This window comes from Falco peregrinus, chromosome 1, assembly GCF_023634155.1.
Source record: "Falco peregrinus isolate bFalPer1 chromosome 1, bFalPer1.pri, whole genome shotgun sequence".
Lineage (NCBI taxonomy): Eukaryota > Metazoa > Chordata > Aves > Falconiformes > Falconidae > Falco > Falco peregrinus.
This window is the reverse complement of record NC_073721.1, coordinates 21,921,109-21,943,651: the sequence shown is the minus strand read 5'-3', so window position 1 is coordinate 21,943,651 and position 22,543 is coordinate 21,921,109. Positions and strand designations below refer to the sequence as shown.

The window sequence follows — 22,543 nt, the reverse complement described above, 5'->3', positions numbered from 1 at the left end:
CACATTCTGCAACTGTAGCAGCAACTAACCTGAGAAGAAACTGCAGAGACCTTTCAAGTATTGCAACAGCAGCCGTGATGAACATGAGTTACTTGCTCACCCCTCCTCCAAAAGATCTCATCTGGTCAATACAAGATAACATTTGCCCATCACCTAGCACTCAGAAGGGGTGAGATTTCTGTAGGGTGGAAGGAAAAAGTGAATGAATTGTACAAGAAATCCTGTTGGAATGAAATTTCATGTAAAGTTACCTTGACATATCTCCCTTAAAGAAAGCAAACTGACTTATAAAGGCTTGCATTTCAGTTATACTTCTGGGTGAAATGATGTCTAAGTTAAATAGCTATTTGAGAAAATATAGAAACACTCCTCGGGGCAGACTGGGTTCTCATCTTTGCCGCTTTAAATATTTCCTCACAAGGACCATTCCTCCCTTGATGCAAAACTCAAGCTTCAAGAAACTCAGGTTCAGAAAATTTTCTTCTTCCTTTTGCATGCAACATTTATCAGGCCTGAAAGTCTCAAACTCCCTCCTGAAAATGCCCACTCTAGCACATGCACACATACATGATGTTTAGATCTGGGAAAAAAACACCACACTGGCAAAATGGAATACAAGCATATCCTAAGCAGCAGCACTAAGTAGTCCCATATTTCTCTGTTGCTCTCTGTTTTTCTTGGTTTGCAGGTAAAACTGGCACATGCAGACACACATATAACAGCACGTTTCTGGAAATCTTTACAATTCCTATATTGCCTTTCTGATCTAGTTAAAATAGACATGTTCTGTTTACCACAATGATGAAAAGACTGGAAATAATGTCTAAAATAACAATACAACTTAACACAGACCTCCTGACCCCCAAGAAAATGAAGGTTAGTTATCACCATCTAAAAAATGGGCCAATAACAACTTAAGCCTAAAATAAAGCACAAAACTAAAAGAATAAAGACTAGTGGTAAAAATAAGGCTTGTTCACACCAGTATCAGCCCTAAGAACTTTTCTTAGAACCCATGCAACCAATTGGTCCATAAAATTCAACTTTTTCATGCACTACTTGACCAAATGTTTTCTGAAATTAGTGTGACTAGTCTTCTTCAAAACCAAGGTTTTTTCAAATTGCAGCTAGGTCCTAAAGTACTTTTCCCTGTGCTATCACAATCCCCTTACTTCCCAGAGCAACTTAATACTTTTATTCAACAAAACAGATTTTAGACATTGTTCTCCTTGTGCTTCTGTAGCCTAAACCTGTTATACCTATACCAGGTTTAACATATACATATAATCAGGTTACTTTCTGGATACCGTTTTTTAAAATGTGATCAAATTATTGCATTTTCCCTGCAGGACACAGTATGTGAAATGCAGTAAGTCACAATAATTTACTTGAACTTACTTTTGTTATCACTCATTAATTATATATAAATAGACAAAAAATTTCCTTGAAGGATGAATGTAACTTTAAATTTTTGTTCTATGGCTAGAGCGATATTTTTTTTTTTTATAACATCCAAAAATCATGGCTACTTGGAAACAATCACATGGAATAATACTATGTCTTTTATTTCATCCAATTCACTAATAACAACACCTACCACCCCAACACAATTTTTTAGCTTAAGAGTGAGATAAGGCTTGGAAAAGATCTGCACCATCACGTATACAATCCCATGCAAAAAAAAAAAAAAATATTGCTGCTGCATCCTAGATATTTAAATGTTCACATAAAGCAAATAAGAAATAGAATGCTATTTAAAGATGATCCACAATATATCTAAAAGTTGACCTTTGGGTTTTATGAAAGATAAACAAGCATGTTGTTCTGCTATGGGAAGTTAATGCTGGTTTTACAGTTGATGCATCCACTTAAGCATGTTGTAAAAAGAATCACACTAAACTTCACCACCAGAAAATATCAGCCTACACAAGACTGAACAAACCCCTAGCAGGGTAGTAGAGGCTCTCTTCTAGATACCAAAGACAGCCACTGCCCAGCTGACAGCCATCTTTGTGTATCCTGTAAGTTACGTCATTTTTTCAGTCCAGTTACCTTTTCACAGGCATCCCTGCAAAAACCATAAATGTCAAATTAAGTTGCTATAATTGCTTCCTGTCTTCCCCTCCTTTCCTTTCCAAAGACCACTACAATCCTCTCTGGTTCCCCTGCCATTGATTATACCCTAGCATTTCAAGAGATACAGTAAAGAAGTAAGGAAAAGCCTCTGGCAAACACATTTGATAGCTCACTGAAGGAGATTAATACTGGAGAACTGCAGGCAAGTCACTTCAGATTTTCTATTTAATACATGAACAAGGAAAGAGTTCAGGAACTTCAGACACTCAAACTGAAACTTGACTTCAAGCTGCGAAGAAGATGGAAACATATAGTAATTTAAAAAAAAGAACAGTCAGCACAGATACATAGAAGGAAGGTCATATCTAGACAAAGTTGCTTCTTTTAAGCACGTAACTGAACTGAGAGATAAAGGTGAATCTAGGGACATAATTTATCCAGATCCAGGGTAAGCTTTAGGATTGTATATCACACTCTGGATTCATTTACAAGGTCAGAAAGTACTGCATAAGGAAAGAACTACTGAAACGGATTAAAAATTGGCTTAAGAACAAGAAGCAGAGAGTTATCTTTAGAACACAGAAGAAAATTGACTTTACTGCCAGTGAAGCTTGCGATGTGGCAGTGAAATAAAATTGGCACATAATGTGTCTAGACACTATGCTTAAAAAAACCAACAAACCCAAAACATACTTTTTGTTCTTCACGTATCAAGAGTGACTCTAGTATCAGTAAGGCTTATGATGCTGTAGTGCAGTGAACAGTAATACTTACAGCTGCCAACCTTTCCAAATAATGAAACTTCTTCCCTTCAGTTAAAGCAAATGCCAGCTATGAAGGCATTATGTCAAGTTTTAAGTGATGGATGTTTATGTTTTAAATGAAAAAAGTGTCTATATACTGCAAAAAGGAAATACATCTATTTCTGTAAATAAAAGACATTACAGAACTTACCCTTTATGGATTTTATTATTTTCATTGCTCTGTGAGTGATGACAGATAATCGAGGGTCAATCTTAACTCAAAATCACTGGTCTTTCTAATGTGTATCTTCAACGCTCTAAAGGCAAGGAAAACATTTACCATACTGGAAAACATTTACCATACTGAGATGCTGCTAAACGTGGGAAAAACTTGCCACTTTCAATATGTACGTGGTAACTTTGGAGAAAGACTGCTATGAAGCAACATGTTATTGACGTACAAGAAAGGGTTTGGGATTCCTGCATCTCTTCTTTCATCTCTTTATTCACAAATACAGAACTTGTCTCTGCGCTCAGATTTTTCACTCTACAAAACCCTTAACACTGTATTACACATAAGAGAAAAAAAGGCCATCGCAAAGAGAACAGAAGTTTCCAGACTATTTGGACTAGGTACACTTTTGTGACAGTGATAAACCATGAGAAGTAATTGAAGACTGAGTTCACATAAGGGATGAACATTTGAAAAGGCAATTTAAAAAACAGTTATTGTACTTAATATCTACAGGAAATGCACAGGAGTTCAACTGAAGTAATTCTTTCGAAGATTTCATCATTGTCAGGAAGTGAATTGAGCAACTATTTAATGAAACTGCATTTCTTCCATTCTAATGTGTCACCATGAGTGCAAAAACACTCACATTGTTCAGTTCACGTTCTATTTTGAGGCACAGCAATCACCTTGTTTCCCATTGTAGCTGATACATCTCTACTGTTGTGCAAGAACATCAGAGGAGACCATCTTCAGTTGCATTTCAAAAGAGAGACAAAGACAAAGCAGTTCCAGAACAAGGGCAAAATATTTTTGGAAAACCATGCTTGTCACGTGGTCTGTATTTTATTTTCCACTTTTTACTCTAGTAAAATTTGAGAGAAAACACCAATACTTCGGAACACGAGCTTTTAAAAATACAGGTTACCTTCTAGAGACCTATTCAACAGCCATCACTGTCAAGTTTTCTCCAAGTTCTCAACTGCAGCCCAGACATGTACTTCAAACTAGTAAGTCTTCATCATATTGATTAAATTAAACAAGTGAGGCATTACTCTTTGTGCTGAAATCCCTATCTGCACCATCTTAAAATTTAGAAGAGCAAAGAGTAAGTACAAATCCTTTTAAATGAAAGAAGATATATTCTTTAAGATACGCTGGAAGAGATGAAAATTAGAGCTACCCTGAACAAACACAGGTCAACATGTATGGAGCCAAGAGCTCAAAACAGGATGAGAGGAGTTGAAGGGTCACATTATTACAAAAACCTACCAAACACTGCAAATACGAAGTTTCTGAAGTGATGAAAAAAGTTAGATGAATTCAAGACTTGTTAAGTCTCAAAAAACATGGACTTTGAACCATTTCTGTAACTGCAGTCCTAGAATTTCCAGTCTAGTGAGTCTCAGTGATGCACATCTCATTTCCTGCTAGCACTGTGTTCTTCTGACACACATCAGAAAAGAACATCATAAGAGGAATTGTGCTAGATCAGACCAATAAACCATCCAGTGCAAAATCATGCTTGCAGCTGTGGCCAAAGACAGAAGCCTAGAGAAGAACTCAACCAGCTCAGATTTTCCTGGATTTCTCTTTATACCAGTCGATTTTTCTTCATCAAGGCAGCCCTGCCTCCCCTTGAGCCCACGTCAACTTACAGCTCCACACTGCTGCTTGTCAAAGCACACACAATGCATTAGGTGAAGAACAACCTTATTTTCAATGTTTTAAACTTGCCACCTGCTTGTTTCATTTGATAACTCTTACCCGTTGCATCGCAGGAGACACTGAACTATTGATTCCTCTTCACTCTCAGAATTGTGACACTGTATTTTACAAGTGTCTATCATATCTTCTTCCTGCCTCACCTGATATGAACCTGCTTTGGTTCTGCTCTGTCCTTTTTGTGATACACAAAAAAACTGTGCACTGTGGTCAAGAAACATATACAGCCTAGATCTGTACAGTTCTGCGGTGATATTTTTCTCTGTTCTGTTCTCTACTTTTCCTACTTTTCCTAATGATTTCTAACATTCAATCTGCTTTTTTTTTTTTTGACAGCCACAGATCACTGAGCCAACCTTCACACTCAGTGATCAGTTACAATGCCAAGATCTCATTCCCAAGTCAAGCCAGAACTCACAGTTTTGCATAAAGGTCTAGGATGATCTTTTCTGACTTGTTTCACTTTAGTTTTAAGCTATGCCTAATTTTATCAGCCATTTTATCACCATCTCATTTGGTCTTGCAAAATCCTTCCGCAATTCTACAGTCAGTCCTCATCTTTACTACCAGAATAGTGAGGGTGGGGCAACAGCATCTATGCCAATCAGCTAATCAGCCTGGCAAGGAGATGACAACCGACAACCAAGCAAGGAAATAGCTGGACCCAGGCTGGCCACCAAAGCCTGCAGGGTGGTATGAGCAGAAGGGACCCCATAATCATTAAAGCAGGGCTGAAGGGGGACCACCTCCATATGCACAAAAATAAGTGAATGCTGAAAGGTCAGCATGATAGGTAAGGCACTCATAGTCTTTCTGGGAAGTCAACGTGATCATATGACACCCCAGATGTGTCTGTATACTAATGCACACATCATAGGAGCAGACACCAGCCTAACTCAGGGATCTGCTGGGCAGGATCACTCTGAGTATAGCTTTGGAAAGAAGCAGGGTGCAGGAAAACTGGCTGACCTTCAAAAATCAACTTCTCCAAGTCCAAAAGTGGTCCATCTTGACAAACAGGAAATCAAGGAATGTTGGCAGCACACCTGGGTGAATGAGCAAGAAGCTCCTGAGAAAACTCAAACGTTAAAAAAAGGAAGCTTGCAAGAACTAGGACCAGGGACAGGTGACACTGGAGGACTATAGAAACACTGCCTGGATATGCAGGTTAGGGTTAACATGCAGGTTTAGAAAAGCCAAAGCCCACCTGGAACTGAATGGCAAGAGGAAAGGCTGCTAAAGGTTCAGCAGCAGCAAAAGGAAGACTAGGGAAAACGTAGGCCTGCTGTTGGGTGGGACAGGGTGACAGGAGACATGGAAAAGGCTGCCATACTCAATGTCATCATCTTCTCAGTCTCCACAGGTAAAACCTGCCTTAAGTAATCTCCATCCCTATGACCCATAGAAAAGTCTGCAGCAGGAAAGATAGAGGATCATTGCAGGGATATATCTGAAAAAAACTGGACATGCATGAATCCAGTGGACCTGATGGGATGCACTCACACCTGCTAAGGGAGCTGGCCAATGCCACTGCAAGACCCCTCTGTACTATATTTGAAAGGTTTGTGGCAATTAGAGAGGTTCCTGAGGTCTAGAAGGAAACAAATGTTGCTTCTATCTGCAAGAAAGGTAAGAAGGAAGATCCAGGGAACTACACATCAGTCAACCTCACCTCAATGCTAGGGAAGGTCATGGTGGAGCAAGTAATTCCAGGAACTGTTTCCAAACATGAAGGACAAGGAGGAGGTTGGGAGTCGACAGTGTGGGTTTATGTAGGATGATTCATGCCTGACCACCCTGATAAGCCTCTAGAGTGAGATCAATGGCTTGGTGGCTGCGGGGAGAGCAGTGGATATTATTTATCTTGACATGAAGAATGCTTTTGACACTGTCTCCATATGATCTCATGAACCAACTGGTGAAGTATTGACTACCTAGACGGACAATGAGGTGAATTTAAAACTGGCTGAATTGCTGGGTATGCACTGTTCCAGTCCCACAGCATGAAGCCCAGCTGAAGGGCACTTGAGAGGTCTATCTAGGGGTCGATAGTGGTGTCAACACTGTTTAACATCTTTATTAACAACCCAGTTGACAGGACCAAGTGCACCCTTAGCAAGTTTGCAGGTGATGCAAAACTGGGAGAAGTGGCTAATTTGTCAGATGAGTGTGCTGCCATTCAAAGGGGCCTTGACAGGCTGCAGAAATGAGCAGATCGGAGTCCCACAAAGTTCAAAAAACAGGAAGATGTCAGGCCCTGCACCTGAAGAGAGATAACTCTAGGCACCAGTACACATTAGGAGCCAGGCAGCTTGAAAGCAGCAGAGCCAGACATGGGGGTCCTGGAGGATGAACTGAACAAAATGCCCTTGCAGCAAACTTGTGCCTTATTAGGAAAAGTATCAGTGGGTTGAGCGCTACTTTGAATTGCCAAGATGCATCAGGAGTGCTGGGACCAGTTCCGGGCAAAAAAAATACTGAAATGCAAGTTACTGCATTTAAACTTGAGAATAAATTCTTTTAACCTGAGACTAGTCAAACACTGAACCAGGTTGCCCAGAAAGGCTGTGGAGTTTCCAGCCTTCGAAATAGTCAACACCCAACCCACCTTCAACCTAAGCAGTGGAGCTGGACTGGACAATCTCCAGAGATGCCTGCCAGTCTCAGGAATATTATGATTGTGTAATAGCTCAGGATCATAATATGCTTTTTTTTTTTTCTTCAGTATTTCAACCACTGAGATCATTCCAAAGTCTCTTAAAAAACAAAAGGCCCCAGCCTAGTCCTGTGCTCAATGAACTACCTGGTTTTTTAAACCTGATAATTTAGCCTTGCCCTCTGCACCTGCTTAGTGGCTGACAAAGCATCCTTACTGAGTCTTCCTGTACTTCCACTCAGAACAGAAAACAGTCCGTGTTCAATGAATAGATCATACAAAACATGGCACATATACACTTTACTTTCTGCCCTCAAAGTGCACATCTGTCCACCGTTTGATCCTGAGACTGTTGCTGAAGCTATGCCTTCTTTTCATGTAATGCTGCAAGCTTTCAACAGCCTCGAGAGCAATGGACAGGAAAGATCAAGGTAGCTCCCAACATGAACAGAGAAACCAATTAACCTCCAGTGTAAGCAAAAGGAAAGCATCACTTTCTGTCATTTCTGCTGAGATCCATATCAGGGAAAACCATGCACATTTGCAAAAGCCTTAACTATACTAGAACAGCCAATACATGTGCTGGGAGCGTCTCTCTGATCCAAAGCACCTCCATGAGAAAGGAAATGTGAGCTTTCCAGCTCCCAGGTGGTTTCTTGTGATGGGCAGGAAAACAGGCACAAATTCATGCCATGCCAGTAGCACAACAGTATTCATTTAATCAAACGCATGCACCAGCGGATGGTACTTCATGTTTGTAGCCAGGCTTCGTACGCAATCTTCCTTAACATGGGATGTGGTCTGGCTGATACTCGGGCTCAGTCTCTATATGCATACTCAAAGCAAGTACAACTGACTTATTCAGACCTTCCATGTCTAGTCACAGCCTATATAAATGCCACAGCCGATTCAACAGGGAGAAGCCTTCTAAAAATTCAAAATCACATTATTCAGAGATTCAAGGCGGGAGAATAAACAGAGTCAATATTACTGCTGAAAAGTAAACATCACTTCTTGCAGAATGGGAACCCAAACCAATTTTCTTGTAACACTGCAAAGTCAAACAATGTCTGTTCAACTTTGATACACAGATTCGACCTTCTGTTACCACCCAAACACCAAGGAAATGCAACCCTACTACAGAATTGTTTCTATGGTATTATCTGTCACAAGGTTAATGCCAGTCAGACTGAAACACTACCTGGGGATAACAGATTTTTGAGAGAGGTACATAAGATACAGAAAATACTCTGTAAGGGTATTTTTCAAAATGTTCTACACATCTGCAGCACGGTGTTGAATTACAGTTCTGCTACCACCACTGTTGAGAAGGCACCAAAACTACCTGGCAACTGTGACACAAACTAATTCTTTACATAAGAGTCTGCTGCCTAAAAGCTATAATCAGATTCAAGGAAAGGTCTTATAAAAATGCCAGGCTACAAATGTTATTTGAAGCTGCAAAACTTATTCACTCCTCCCTTTTCTTAAAATCTAATTAGGAGGTTTTTATTGAGATGTCCAGTTTACATGAATCCTTCCCAACACCCTCATGGCACAAATACAATCAAACCAACGACAGTGGTTTAAGAATTAACCATACAGGTTGTATGGAAACCTGCATTATAAATGACATTTCCTCGGTACACAGGTATCCACATCACATAAACACTCCTCTGTTTTCCTACCACATGTTATAATATTAAAAATATTTTTAGTCATTAATACAAATATCCCCGTGTCATTAAAAACAGAAGAGCAGTTCTTGCAAGAGAAATAAAATTCCTGTCCCGGTTTTGACTCTGACATACATGCATTTTCTTGACACTGGGGGAAATTTTAGGAACTGATTGCTCAAGGTAAATAACATAGACTAGAGAGGTACAACCATGAAGTGAAAAGGTATGCCTGTACTTCATTAGTCTCAAAATACTTCCAGTCTTTTTTTTTTTTTTTTTTTTTTTTTTATTGCAAGCCCTACAGGTTTTATAGCAATCCTGAATGAACAAAAGTCTTGATTCTTCCTTACTTACTGGATACCAAACCACTGAGAGAACCCATGCTGGAGAACCAGGGATAACTTCTGACATATGTTATCAACTGGTTACACAACAGTTGCTAAGAAAACACTTTCCCTAACTCCTTAACTCTGTATTTTCAGTAGGACTATGCTGGGTCTTAACAGAGTTGACTAAGTTTCTGTAGTCATAGTAAATAACATGGCTATTTATTTAGAGGAGGATCACTTTTAGCTTTACAAGACACTGAAATAACCTAAGAAGTATGATTTAAGTATTTTATAAAGAAAAAAACTCTTTATGATTTGCTAGTGACAATTTCTCCTCCAAATCTCCATATATGTATCCTTTGGGCTTGACTGACAGCCTGTGTGGTAATGTAGCTCCTCATCCTCAGCCTGCTCTGAAAGTCACACGAGTCCCCATGAGCTAAATTGCCAGTCAGCATGAGTAATTTTATCAAAATCTGGTTTCTTACAGGTGTGGTAAATTCCTTTGTAGTGTAGCATTTCCATTCATTATTATTTTGTATAGTATAAGCACATCTAGGCTTCAATAGTCCATCCAATTTGCAAACTGATTTTAATAGCACTGTCAGGTTAGATTTTGTCTGGCTGATAAATAACCAATGTTCAAATAGGAAAGGATCAAAGCACACCAATTTCATTAATTCTCTTATTTGTTTCATGGTATACGTGTGTCAAAAAAAACCCAAACCAAAACTCACTGACACTTTTTAGAGCTAGTAAGAAGAACATAGTCTCATGTCTACAGTGCAATGGTCATATTTTTTCCGGAAAGGTGATCAAAGCTGCTGCCATTTTCTTAAACAGTTATACCCTCTTACACAAGCAAAGAGGTATCAGAGGTGAAGTTAACTCTATTGAGGACAAAACAGATTATACACCTTCATGTTACAAATCACTGCCCTCCAGGAGAAAGATAGCTACTACAGTGACAATACTAAGGAAATGTAGTTTTAAAAAGTTTTATTATTTTATTGAGAATCTCAGGAGATTTTTCAGCAAGGCTGTCGCAAATATGTCATTATTTTTTAGCCTTTGAGTCTGCTGAAAGTGTGCTCCCTTTCATTGTAGCTTTGGTTTGATTTCTCTAGCAACTACCTTCTGTAAAGCAGGACCATCTGCTCCAGAGGACATTGTTCCCTCTCCAAATTGTCTGCTCTCCAAAGAGACATGCAAGTCCCTGCCTTTATGAACATAAATTTTCAAACACCACATATATGTATTTATAAATAAAACTTACTCCAAAAAATGTATTTCAAAAACAGAACTCATATTACTGGCTGTGGTTTTGCATGTCAGGGACAATCTCTTATAACAGAAGCAACAGTAAGTAAAGGCAAAGAACACTTACAATTCATAATGTTCACAGCCTTACATATTTTGGGTCTCATACAGAGTGCTTTTATTTACGGTACTATTAACACCAGAAAGCCCTTTCACATTAAAGGCTCTAAATCCACATGCGTATTGTGACACGCTTCCAGTTGCCACACAGAAATTTCAATGGGACACACAAAAAATACGTTATTTTGTAAAAGCCCCTGTTGCTTTGCAGGGAATGGAAGTGACAAGAGCTTCCCTAGGAGGCCCAAGAAGTTTGCCTCCTTGCTTATCAAATATGTTCAGGAGATAGCAGGGAGACTGAAAACCAGCATTTCTTATTAAGAAGTTTGGCTTTCTCCATTGTCTACCTATTTGAGAATTCAACATTTATCAGCAATGTTTTTATACCACAGATGAGTGCACCGATTTCCTGCCTGCCTTACTTCATGCATTCTAACTTCCATGTATTGACTTAACCACCTTTTCCATTCGCTGTTTTCCACAATATTTTGGCAGAAAAAGGTTGATCTCCTGATATCAGAAATAATATTTTAAAGATTACATTTAGTGAGTTCTGCAAAACCAGTGTATTTTCTTTTTGAAGGGAAACATCACACATTGCACTCCTCCAGATAAATAAAATCAGATTCAACAACGTCAACACCGTGAAAAATGCAAACTCGAGAATGTGCAACACAAGAACCTGAAGATTTGATTTGGTACAAGCCTGAGACATTACACGAGCTCATAAGGTCCCTGAATAACACAGCATTAAAACTTCTATTATTCTTTCAGACTGATAATTTTCCTTATTATCTCCTTGACTGCACAGATAACACAGCGATATGAACTTAATAATGCCTATAAACATTTCCATTAACAACAGAGTTTGCTATTTAGGCACACAGAATGTGATACCAGACCAGTGTAATTGATTTTTTTAATTGATGTATTGTGCTACTGTATATGGGTGCTGAACTTGGAAAACAACAACAATGAAACCACAGCACTATGGGGCTTTAACCCATAACTTCTTAGCCTATTTATTTAGATGTTAATCCACCTAATTTTCTTCAGCTGTCCCAGTGACAGCAGAACTCCACAACAGGAAGAAAGCTCAAAAACATATTATTAAAAAATCCAATCACAAATTATTTCATTCTAAGAGTATTACAAGCTTTGGACTTTGATGCATATATAATCAACTGAGGTAGAAAATTAACACAAGTATTTTAAAAGGTGCCAATTTATGCAAAATTCCTATAAATAGCAATTTTGTTTCATCTTCTATCTATACTCACAGCTATGTTCCTCAGAAGATGCAGAAAGGACCTGTGTATTAATAATCTTATTACCTTCTTTCCAGAGAAACTGCTGCTCTCTCAGACATGCACAGAGGGAGCCTGCAAATCTATCCCTAACTCTCACATGCTTAATAAACGCTCAAAGTTAGTATAAAAAAAAAGAATTCCTACAAGTTAACCAGGTACTAGCTACAGTCAGCTTTTGCATGGCTGTGCACAGGCACAGACACCACTGGGGACCTAGGCTGCTGTGTCACACCGTATTAGTGTGACACTTTTCCCTTATTTCAAAAGCATTTTCATTCCCCCTTATTTCAAGAGCAGAAGCGCGTATCAGTGCTCTCCCCACTCCCAAATGATTGAAACCATCAGTTTTGCTTCTGCTCTGAAGGGAAAAAAAACCCAAAATACTACTCAGATTTTCCCTGAGGAATAGTAAGCATTTTGGTCTGACTGCATGACAGGCCAAAAGCATCAAGGCTGGGAGCGAGCAAAACCATGGCACATGATTTCAAAGAGACCGGTTCATAAACCGGTACAGAAGTAGCTGCTCTCACCAAGGTGACTCCATGCTGCCAGTACCCCCAAAAAACATTTTGGGTGTAGGAGAGGCCAATAAATAATTCTTACCGTATGAGTACAACCCATAGAAATAGATTGAACAGGACTAACAAACAGCAAGAGCTTTATGACATCCCTGTGTTAAAACACACTGCAGTTTGGAAAGCCCACTCCTTATTCTACTGAAATACACTCACAAATACACAAGTGATCTACTACTTTAACATAGACTACTGCAATTCCTTTCTTTTTTATTTGCTCCTCTCCAAATCTACAGCAAAATCTAAACAATTTTCTGTGTTATTACACAACAGCTTTAGGACAACTCCAGACTGTCTCCAAAAGAACCAAATGTAAATTTGCTCTGTTCTCATTAGACACTGTCTTTACTGAACTGGCTGTTGCAGTTTGTTCACTCAAATTTCACCTGCAGCAAAGCTTATGGCTTTGTACAGTTTTGCTCAAAGTAAAACTAATAGCTTACTACATTTAATAAGTTCAGCAATTAAATACTGACATCACCTCCTATACTTTTCCCCTTATCCTCAAATTGGCAAAGAAAACAGCGAATATCTAAAGTATTTTATACTTTAAATAAAGTATAAACTTATAAAGGGGTTTAAGCCTCTTCCTAGCAACAGGAGCTGAATGATATCAGCACCGGTTATATGTCCGAAGCTTTCTTTTTATTCAGTAGAAGAACTCTGGAGTGACCTTTCTTTTTTTTTTTTTTTTTTTTTAATCGTCCCTGAACAAAAACCAAACAAAAATCATGCTGAAAAATTTCTACAACATTTCAAGAAAGCTGAAGTTGAGGTGATTTTTTTTGTTCTCCTTGTCCCCAGTATTCAGTACTCTGACAACTACTTGTACCTATATGATTCTCTAGCATGGGTTGTGAACTGGATAAAATGTGAAATAACTTAACATGCATTCTCAGGACAACAGAGTTTGTAAAAAGCAAATGTGAAGTGGTTCACACATTATCAATATAACATGAAATGTTAGAACTCCACCATGATTCATCCCCTTTTCAAAAATACTTCACACCCTTCTTCCCTGTGACTGTGCTAAGTGATGCCTGAAAGCTAAAAAATAAAACAAAGCAGGAAAGACAAGCAAATCTACCCCACATATTCTCTAGGGCTTTTTGTTACTAAGCAGTTTTCAAAAGCATACAGAAATATGAAATCAGCCAAAATTACCTTAATAACCAAGTCAAACTTCTGGTGTAAATCCCTATTTATTGGCTTTAGGAGTGTCAGTACAGCTGTTGTGAGATTCATATGGAAATACTGTGGATAATCCTCAGGAGTGCCTGTAAAAAGACATAGAGGTTTGAACAAAAGGTTTCTGACAGATTTAGTTAAACAATATATTTTACTTATTAGTCATCAAAGGAACAAAACCTAATCCTGCTATTAAAAGGATAAAATCCTGCATCATGTGTACATGGAGCTTAAGGATGCTACTAACATTATGTCTTTAATATTACATTATTCCCTTACTCTCCTTAACCACGAAGACTCTTCTCAACTGGGAATCCCTAAGTACTTGATAACAAGAGGCCCAAACACACCGGCAGCTGGTGGAAATTCTGCTTCTCAGCTTCCAGGAGATACATATAAATCTGACCAGATAAGAAGACATGCGGAAAAATGAGCTCTCACTGCAAATCATCTTCCACTTATATCTACCACACTCCCGAAACCCAACTTGCTAAACACATGCCACTGAGATTTTCTCTTCCCAGCTTTGAAGTACATTTCCCCTGAGGTACTGCTGGACATACACTGACATTAGCCACAAAGTAAAGAACACTGAACTTTTTTTTTGAGTGCACACACTTAAAGAAAACATGCAGTGAAGTGATGTGACAAAGATGTTACCACTAAGTTCAAGACAGCCATGTTACTGCTCACAGATGATGCCCCAACATTTGCAATTTAAAATGCACATTTTAAATGCCTTAGTTCTTGTAGCCTTCTGTTGCACCTCTGGGCAAGCTCTTTAATCAATTACTAATAACATGCACATAAATAATAACAAGAGATACGTTATTTTAGAAATTATTCTAAGAAAAGAAGCTTCTCATCAGAGAGGAAGTACCAGATGAAACCTCATCTAACAGCTTCATTTATTGTCAGCAGTAAGTAGTGTCTTCATGGCTGTGAATTTCCACGATACTCTCCAACCCAGTTAAAACAGAAGCAGCCAGAGCCTAAACAGATTTGTGAACTTGTGGAGATTCAGCAATGGCTATGCAAAGGATGGAGACAGCCATGACCCTGCTGTGCCTGGACCCTAGGCTGGCCAGCGAGGCAGCTGTAGCCCAAAAACATTGCCGTAGAACGGCGCTCAAGTCAAATGGCTGTAGCAACACAGCCTGGCGCAGGAGGAGGTAAGAATTAAGCTCCAGTGATTTTGAGCCACATGATTTTCAAAAAAAGTATACAAAAAAGTAGCAATAGTGGAGCATTAACTGTCAGAGGAGGATGAAGCAATAAGCATATGGAATACCATTCAGCTTGCTTATCAGGGAACAGAGACTATACCATTTTATTATATATATATTTTTTTTTAAGACAAAGGGATGTACTCTCCTCATTTGCATGGCAGAAAACTGTATCCATCTTCTCCAGTCTCTATGTCTCATCCTAGTTTGTTTTGATTTAACTGTGACTTTCCCTGAGCCAGCCTGACTCGCAGCTGGGGAGACGTGAGAGCACATATCCGAACAGAGCAGAGCTCAGAAAGCTGAAGCATTTAGAAACAGCATGAACTCTGCCATCTCACAGCTTATCAATATTACTAAAAGTATCTGAAGAAACCAAAATATACTGATTACAAGACTAAGATCTTGAGCATTCTGGGCCTAGGAATAGTCCTGTGTAGCAGCTGAGAGGCAAAAAAGCATTCCTGGCTGATAGTATTAATGCCCCAGTAAGTCCCTGGAGCCCTTGAGTTACGATATCTTAAAGCAGCCATGAGAGCAGTACAAATATTGCTGTGCCAAATCCCCAATCCAGTCTAACAGGGCATAAGATTCAACACAAAAAAAGACCACTTTTCCTGATAAACAATGCTGTTATTTGTTCACCTTTCAACTGGAACAATTAGAAACTGCTTTTAGAAAGCCAGTAGCTATCCTAGGAGATAAGATTACTGTCCAAACTCATGTGCAATAATTTAATTTGTAACTCACCAAATGACAACCATTCGCTAGATATGTATCTACACATACACACACACTGTACATATTTTGTGACTATCTCTGTATACATGTATGCCACAGACTCAAAGAGTAGAAACAGGAAGAACCACTATGGATCACTTTTTCTATTACACCACCAATATAAATGCTGAGTTTCTAGCTCCAAGTCCTGCATCTCCCTGCCCCACATTTAAATTTCCTCTCCTAATCAAATGATTTCATTTTTTAAGAGCACTAGGCATCTAGCAGGAACTCCAAGCTTTTGGCAGATAATATATTGCTGTAGTCTTAGGAAGCTACACATCACGAGGGCTGATGCTGAAGCTAAGAAAAATCAAGAGATTAAGGACTAAATGCAAAAGCACCCAGAAATAAGAAAAGTCGTTCCCTGAAAGAGAAAAAATATGTAGGGGAGGACAGAGACAGCTGCAAGAGGCACAAAGCGATCTACAGAAGGGAAGATGAAGCTAATACTACATAAGGATTCCAAGAAAGAAGCAAAGATAAATAAATAGATAGCTAACAGGTAAAGGAGGAAAAGACAGTGAGGAAGACAATTAGGATAGTAAAAATCAGAGTATAATAGAGCTGGATTGCAAGAATCATAAGTGATGATGCCTCAGCAGCCTAGCTGCTGCCTATCATAGAAAGGGTCCAAACTCCAGGATACCTTAAATTCTGAAAGTAAAGTTTTCCAGGAGCAGCCTAGCTGCTGCCTATCATAGAAAGGGTCCAAACTCCAGGATACCTTAAATTCTGAAAGTAAAGTTTTCCAGGAGCAGAGATATCTGCTTCTGCATACACAAAAGTATTTGTATTTTGACAGAGCAGCACAACCCTCCGTTACCTACCTGCGTTAACTCACAGTGTTACCTATCTGCTTCCAGAAAGGAGGAATTGCCTGCTGTAACTTTGTGTCTTCAAAATGTGCTGTCTGTGTATTACAGACAAACACTACTGGTCAGAGAACTGTTCACAGCACCCCTACACTGCCAGCCAGTCTCTCATGGGTCCAACCTGCAAGTATAGGTAACTCAGGAAAAGCAGAGGCCTAAAGCTCTATGGATGAGCTCTGAGTCTCCTGCCTCCAGAAGTTCACCTCGTCTGTGTGTTTGCAGGGGTCTAGGGTATCAAAATGTGGCAAGCCAGCACGCACCAGTAGGTTCATAAGGACCCTTGAGAACAAAGGACAGTACGTGAAGGGTGGCACATGGTTTCTTTTCTGTACTTCAGCACAGAGATGAGATTGCACCATACCATACGTACCAAAAAGGAACACTGAGTGCTTAACAGACCTCTGATTACACTCTGATTACCCCTTCTATCTTGATGATCTGTGCTAGTTTTCGCTGGGGTAGCCTTAATTTTCTTATCAGTAGTTAGCATGGGGATGTGTTTTGGATTTGTGCTGAAAGTAGTGTTGGGAACACAGAGGAAAGCCTTCCCATTGATAAATGCTCAAACCAAACCAAACTGCTATAATACATCTTTCTGAATTATTTCTTTGAGGTCAAAGCAGTCATTCAAATGTTAAATTTGTCACAGGTTACCAAACCACAATTTTTAAGAAGTTCACTCCTGAAGAACTTTTAAAGTTCTTTGCATAAGTTGCAAACAGACTAAATGTTGCACTAGGGCATAACTGTCAATAACAGAATTTATAAATAAGCCAAGTCAATTTATAAATAAACCAAGTCAATTCTCAAACATAAAAAAACCTCTAGCATATTTACTCTACAAATATTTATAAATTCCTTTACAAAACAGTTTTGCTGGAAGAGGACTAGCTGACAGCAGTGCATCATTTGGTCTGCCAGATTTGAATCCAGTCACAGCCTGAAGAAATCTAGCTTGCCATGTCCCTTGCCATGGTCCTGGGAGCAGAGCCCTGGAAATGCCTCAAACCACAGTGAGCAGGCTCATGGTCCTGCATTTTGCTCACAGAGCTTGGGACTTGCACATTCAGTACAATAGTACCTGGTGTGGTAGCAATTAATTGTACCCTCTTAAGATGGTTCTTAATCAAACCATCTTAAAACATTTGATATCATTAAAACAATGATATCAAACAATCACACCTACTACTATTCCCCTTTCACAAAAGAACTACAATATACGTAAGCATCCTTTTTGGTTCTTTTGTTGGTTTTTGGTTTTTAATAACAAGCAAAACTATGCAATCTGCTCGTTAAAATCTTCACTTCCACCTCTCCACAGGTGAGAAAGCTGTGTAGCTGCACTTTAACACAGCAAACATGAAAAAGATGTGATTCCACAAAACACACGACTGCAAACCACTGCCTTAGGCCTTTTCATTATCAAATCATACAAGCTAAGCAACTGGAAACAAATGCCAAAGAAGGAAAGTAGCAGGGGAAAAAAATAAAAATACATAGCAGAATACAAGACATGCCCCAGCAAAGTGGCTACTCTCTGAACTCTTTCCAGAACTGCATTCCTCTCTGGCCAGAAAACAGCAGTCAACTCAACAAACACTGAATTACAAGGGAAAGCATGCAAGCTGACAGGCAGCAAAATTAAAGGTGGATGCAGTAGGACCCTTTAAATTCCTCTGTACCAGAAGACTTTCGTAATGAAACCTGCTCTAATTGCCTTTCTTTAGCATTTTTTATTGTGCCTTTGCACCTGTGAATGAAAAGTGCATTGCAGCAAAACTACAAGCACAGACAAGTCTCTCTACTTTTGCTTGCTGTGTTGCTCCAACCACTAAACCAGACAATACTGAATCTAATCAGAATAAATAATAAATAATGCAAGCACTTGAAATAAGCTTCTAAATTGCAATTAAACATAAATAGGTAGGACAATGATTTCAAGCATCCCACTAACCACAAGATGAATTTTTATTAGGTTTCCACTTTCCCAGTCAATCTTTCTGGCTGGTCATAATAAAGTGACTGATCGTGAGTGATAGCAAGAGTAGCAGACACCAACCAACTAGGATGGAATAGAGGATGCCCGGTCGATCTGAAGGAGGCTGGATGTTTCGGTCCTGATCTATGGCTTGTATGGGTGGAGTGACACTGATGGGATTCACACGTGCCTGAAATGACAAATCAGACAGATTTGAAACAGACAAATTAGAAAGCCAGTAGACAGATCTTTAGGTTTTACATAAAAAACATCTCACTGAAAAGGATATTCGCTGAAACTGCAGAAGGAGAAAAGCCTCATATTTCAGAGAATGCTTACAGTACATGACCCTTTTGAAATAAAAATTAAGTAGGCAACAAATATATTTCTACAGCAATCTCCCTTCTTTGAGATACATCTTATACTATAATAGTATCTTCAAGGAAAGGAAGCTTGCAAATGTTCAAGCAAATGCTTGACTTGACTATGCTTTTATAAACAGTCCCTTGAATCAGGTATTTCAGACATCATCATAGCAGTGAAATACAGAAAATGCTTTAAAAAAGGAAATAACAACAAATCAGATTTGAGAATCATTAGGAGCTACAGTGGCAGTGATACATGAATACATACTGTAAAAGAAATTCAAGCCAAGGTACAGACATTTCAAGGATAGGTACAATTGGAAAGTTTGAATGGACATTGCAATAATTCACACTGTTATTCAAAGTAGAGTGATCTCACATGCCAAACATGGATAGAAAGCCACAAAAGGCATTTGCAAGCTTTCATCTTGTTCAGTATTTCTGGGCCCATTTTTTTACCTACCAACTTAACAGCTTCCTGTACCTACTAACAGCATTAATCCCTCACTGTTGCTTTGAGTATTTTCTAGTTTTCCTATGCTGATACAGTCTCCAGTCACAACACCAGAGCTGCCATTCCCAACTCTAAAATAACAGTTTCAGTAACCTTGGCTGCTTAATCATCTAGAAATGTAGCTAGTCCACCAATGTATGTACACCAGTCTTTTCCGTCCCTTGGAACTTTTTGCATGGCAAAAATGTTTAATAACCTCTATGAAAAACCAGAGACATATTTCCCACATACAACTAATCCTGGCAGCCTTTGCTCTGGAAAGCTCTGACACTCCATGTTCTGCAAGAGGGAACTTGAAATTCAGAGTAGGAACAGGAATGAGACAAGCCCGCGCTTGGCCAAGTTTTGGCACAGCCTTTAGAAATCCTCCTGCTGCAATCTGGAAGGAACCTGCAAGAGCTTTAACAATGCCTGTCAATAAACCTAGAGGGAAAAGAGGTGAGCCAGGAGGAGACCAAGATGGAATGAATACAAGGCAGTTTGCAAGAGAGGAGAGTTGATAACCCCTCCTGTAATTTTGAATACGTAGCCTTATTGTCATCTGCAATAATACAAGCTATTCTGCCCACGGTTTGCCCACCCAGAAGTCATTTCCTACAGGCTACTAAGGTCCAATGAGGCTCTTCCAGGCTCATGAGCCAAGGCTTGCAGCCACGCATGGTTGCACAGCTCTCGGCTTTGGGTGCAGAGCATCTGCCTACCAACACAGGACTGGTACCTCCTCACTCTACCTCTCAGCTCATGGCTTTTTCCACAGTTCCCAACAAGCAGGCGAGGTCTTTTGTCACATGCCTGTTTCCACTTTTGACTCTTTAAAAAATTAAACTCTTAAAAGCATAATGAGGAACAGACAAGCTCAAAATAGGCATAAAGAAATAGAAAAGATGTATTTGACACATTTGAATTTTTAAAATGCTTTAGGACTGCATAAAAATTACATGCTGAGAGATAAGATTATGCATAAAACTGCCCAAGACTAAAATGTTATTTTTAAATTTACAGATCAATTGAAGCACTCTCAGACAAATCTACATTGTAGTTAAAACCACACCCACAACATAACCAAGAAAGTCAAAAACCAAAACAATCTCATTTGCTAAGGCTGGCTAGGTTCCAAACTCACCATTATAGCACTTCAGGCCAAGCCAAAACATCCGAATCTATGCTAGAATAACAGCGATGGATCTGGCCTTGTCAATAATGAGCTGTCAGCTGTACCCAACTGCTGAAACTAGACTAAAATAGTAATTGTTGGATATGTAACTCAGATAGCAAGGACATGTGCTTTACTGTCCAGTTCAAGGAGAAGTTTGAGAGCAGCATTTAGAAAAACTGCAACTGAAATTAAACAGGTTCTACTTGAACAATGGGTATTTTATCCCACGCTGCCACCACTACACTGATTCCTCAGAGTCAAAGCCATCAATTAACAGAAGCAAGTTGTATAAGAAAGTGAAGTAGTATAATTAAAACTGAAACATGAAATCCATTCAATTTTTATTTTAAGTTGCTTTTCTAAGTACCGTACACCCTGATATGGGCTGCTTATAAACTAGAAGATTTCATGCAACAAGATCAGTTGCAATCCGCTAAAATGTATAGGGATAATTTAAAGCTGTTTTGATTTAAATAGCCTGATGTGCCTTGAAGCAAAGTTAAAGATACTTTCATATTGTTTCAATAATCCATAGATAATGCAAGTATCTTTTTCATTTAAATTAGAACGATGGAAACATAACTGCACAAAGAAGCAGCCATTAAGTATGTTAATAAATTTGTAAAAGGATGTGTAGGATCGTTTCAGGAGGTGTACATATACTTTTCATGAAAAATAATTATTTTAAGAATTTGTAGTCAAAACATGCTCTGATCAATAGCAGTAATAACTATGATTATTACATAGGGATATTTCTTTCTTTCCTGAGCACTTTAAAATGTAAAAGGCATGAACAGGTGCTCACAACATCCCCCGGGTCCTGCTGCTATGGTGCTGCTTGGCAGAAAAGCTGTGGGGGCTCATGGGGCCAGGCAGCTCCCCCGAGCCCATCTTGCTGGGGTGGGGCCCCAGTCCTGCCCCCAAAACTGTTCTGCATATCACAGTTACCAGTTGTTGCTAGAGACCTGCAGACCACCATGGTACAATACTCACCACCATGTTCGCCAGAAGGTTCACAGAAAAGATGAGGATTTGCTAAGCCCTTTGAAAGAGTGGACGTGGTCACATACAGACAGAAGGTGGCTCCTGACTTAAGAAGAGGAGGTGGAGCCTCCTTCCAGCTCTGCAGAGTAGGCAAATGTTACAAAACGGAGTCTGCGACAGCCACCACTGTGTAATAGATCTAACATCCTTACAAAAGACAGCCCTATCATTGTCGATCTCAGCCTCAAAGAAGAGCTTCATAAAAAGATGGAAGCCCATTAGAAAGAAGTGAAAACGTTACTGAGTGAAATGTTCGTGGGACCCATGACTGCTTAAGGACACTCAGTTCAAGGCAAAGAAAATGTCCATGAGGTTTTTATTGAGACAGGCTTGAGAAAGTGCAAGTCAGCATGGCTACACAGTAGTGCAGGGAAGGTTACTCAGGTTAAACAGATGGCCTTTAAAAACAGCCATGTCTTAGTGAAGAACATAAAAGGGTCCACAAGTTCTGGCAGCAGCAGGTGATTAAAAAACAAACAAACAAGGAGATCCTGTCAGTTCTAGGGTAAAATGTGCAATAATTTATTTACTTCTCCCCATTAGGGAAGAGATCTCTCAGTTACTGGTTTTGGTATTAACAGACTTCCGGGTGCTCCAATACAGAAGAACTCACCATCAGGAAGGCCAGAAAAAAAAAAAAAGGGACCGAACCCCCAGCTTGCAAATGTTATCACAGTATTAATACATAATAATAGAAAAAAATCTTTCTTCA

The 22,543-nt window shown here is 39.2% G+C and overlaps 1 protein-coding gene across 8 annotated transcripts in view; it reads right to left on the bottom strand.

The window, feature by feature from the left end:
• Positions 1-22,543, bottom strand: part of PCDH15 (protocadherin related 15) — an 821,537-nt gene that overhangs the window by 205,811 nt on the left and 593,183 nt on the right. For all 8 annotated transcript variants that reach the window (XM_055808474.1, XM_055808447.1, XM_055808438.1 and 5 more), the window contains 2 exons: positions 18,834-18,942; positions 13,870-13,982 (listed from right to left, as the gene is read on the bottom strand). In XM_055808474.1, coding sequence (XP_055664449.1) covers positions 13,870-13,982; positions 18,834-18,942 — 222 coding nt within the window. The remainder of the gene's footprint in view (positions 1-13,869; positions 13,983-18,833; positions 18,943-22,543) is intronic.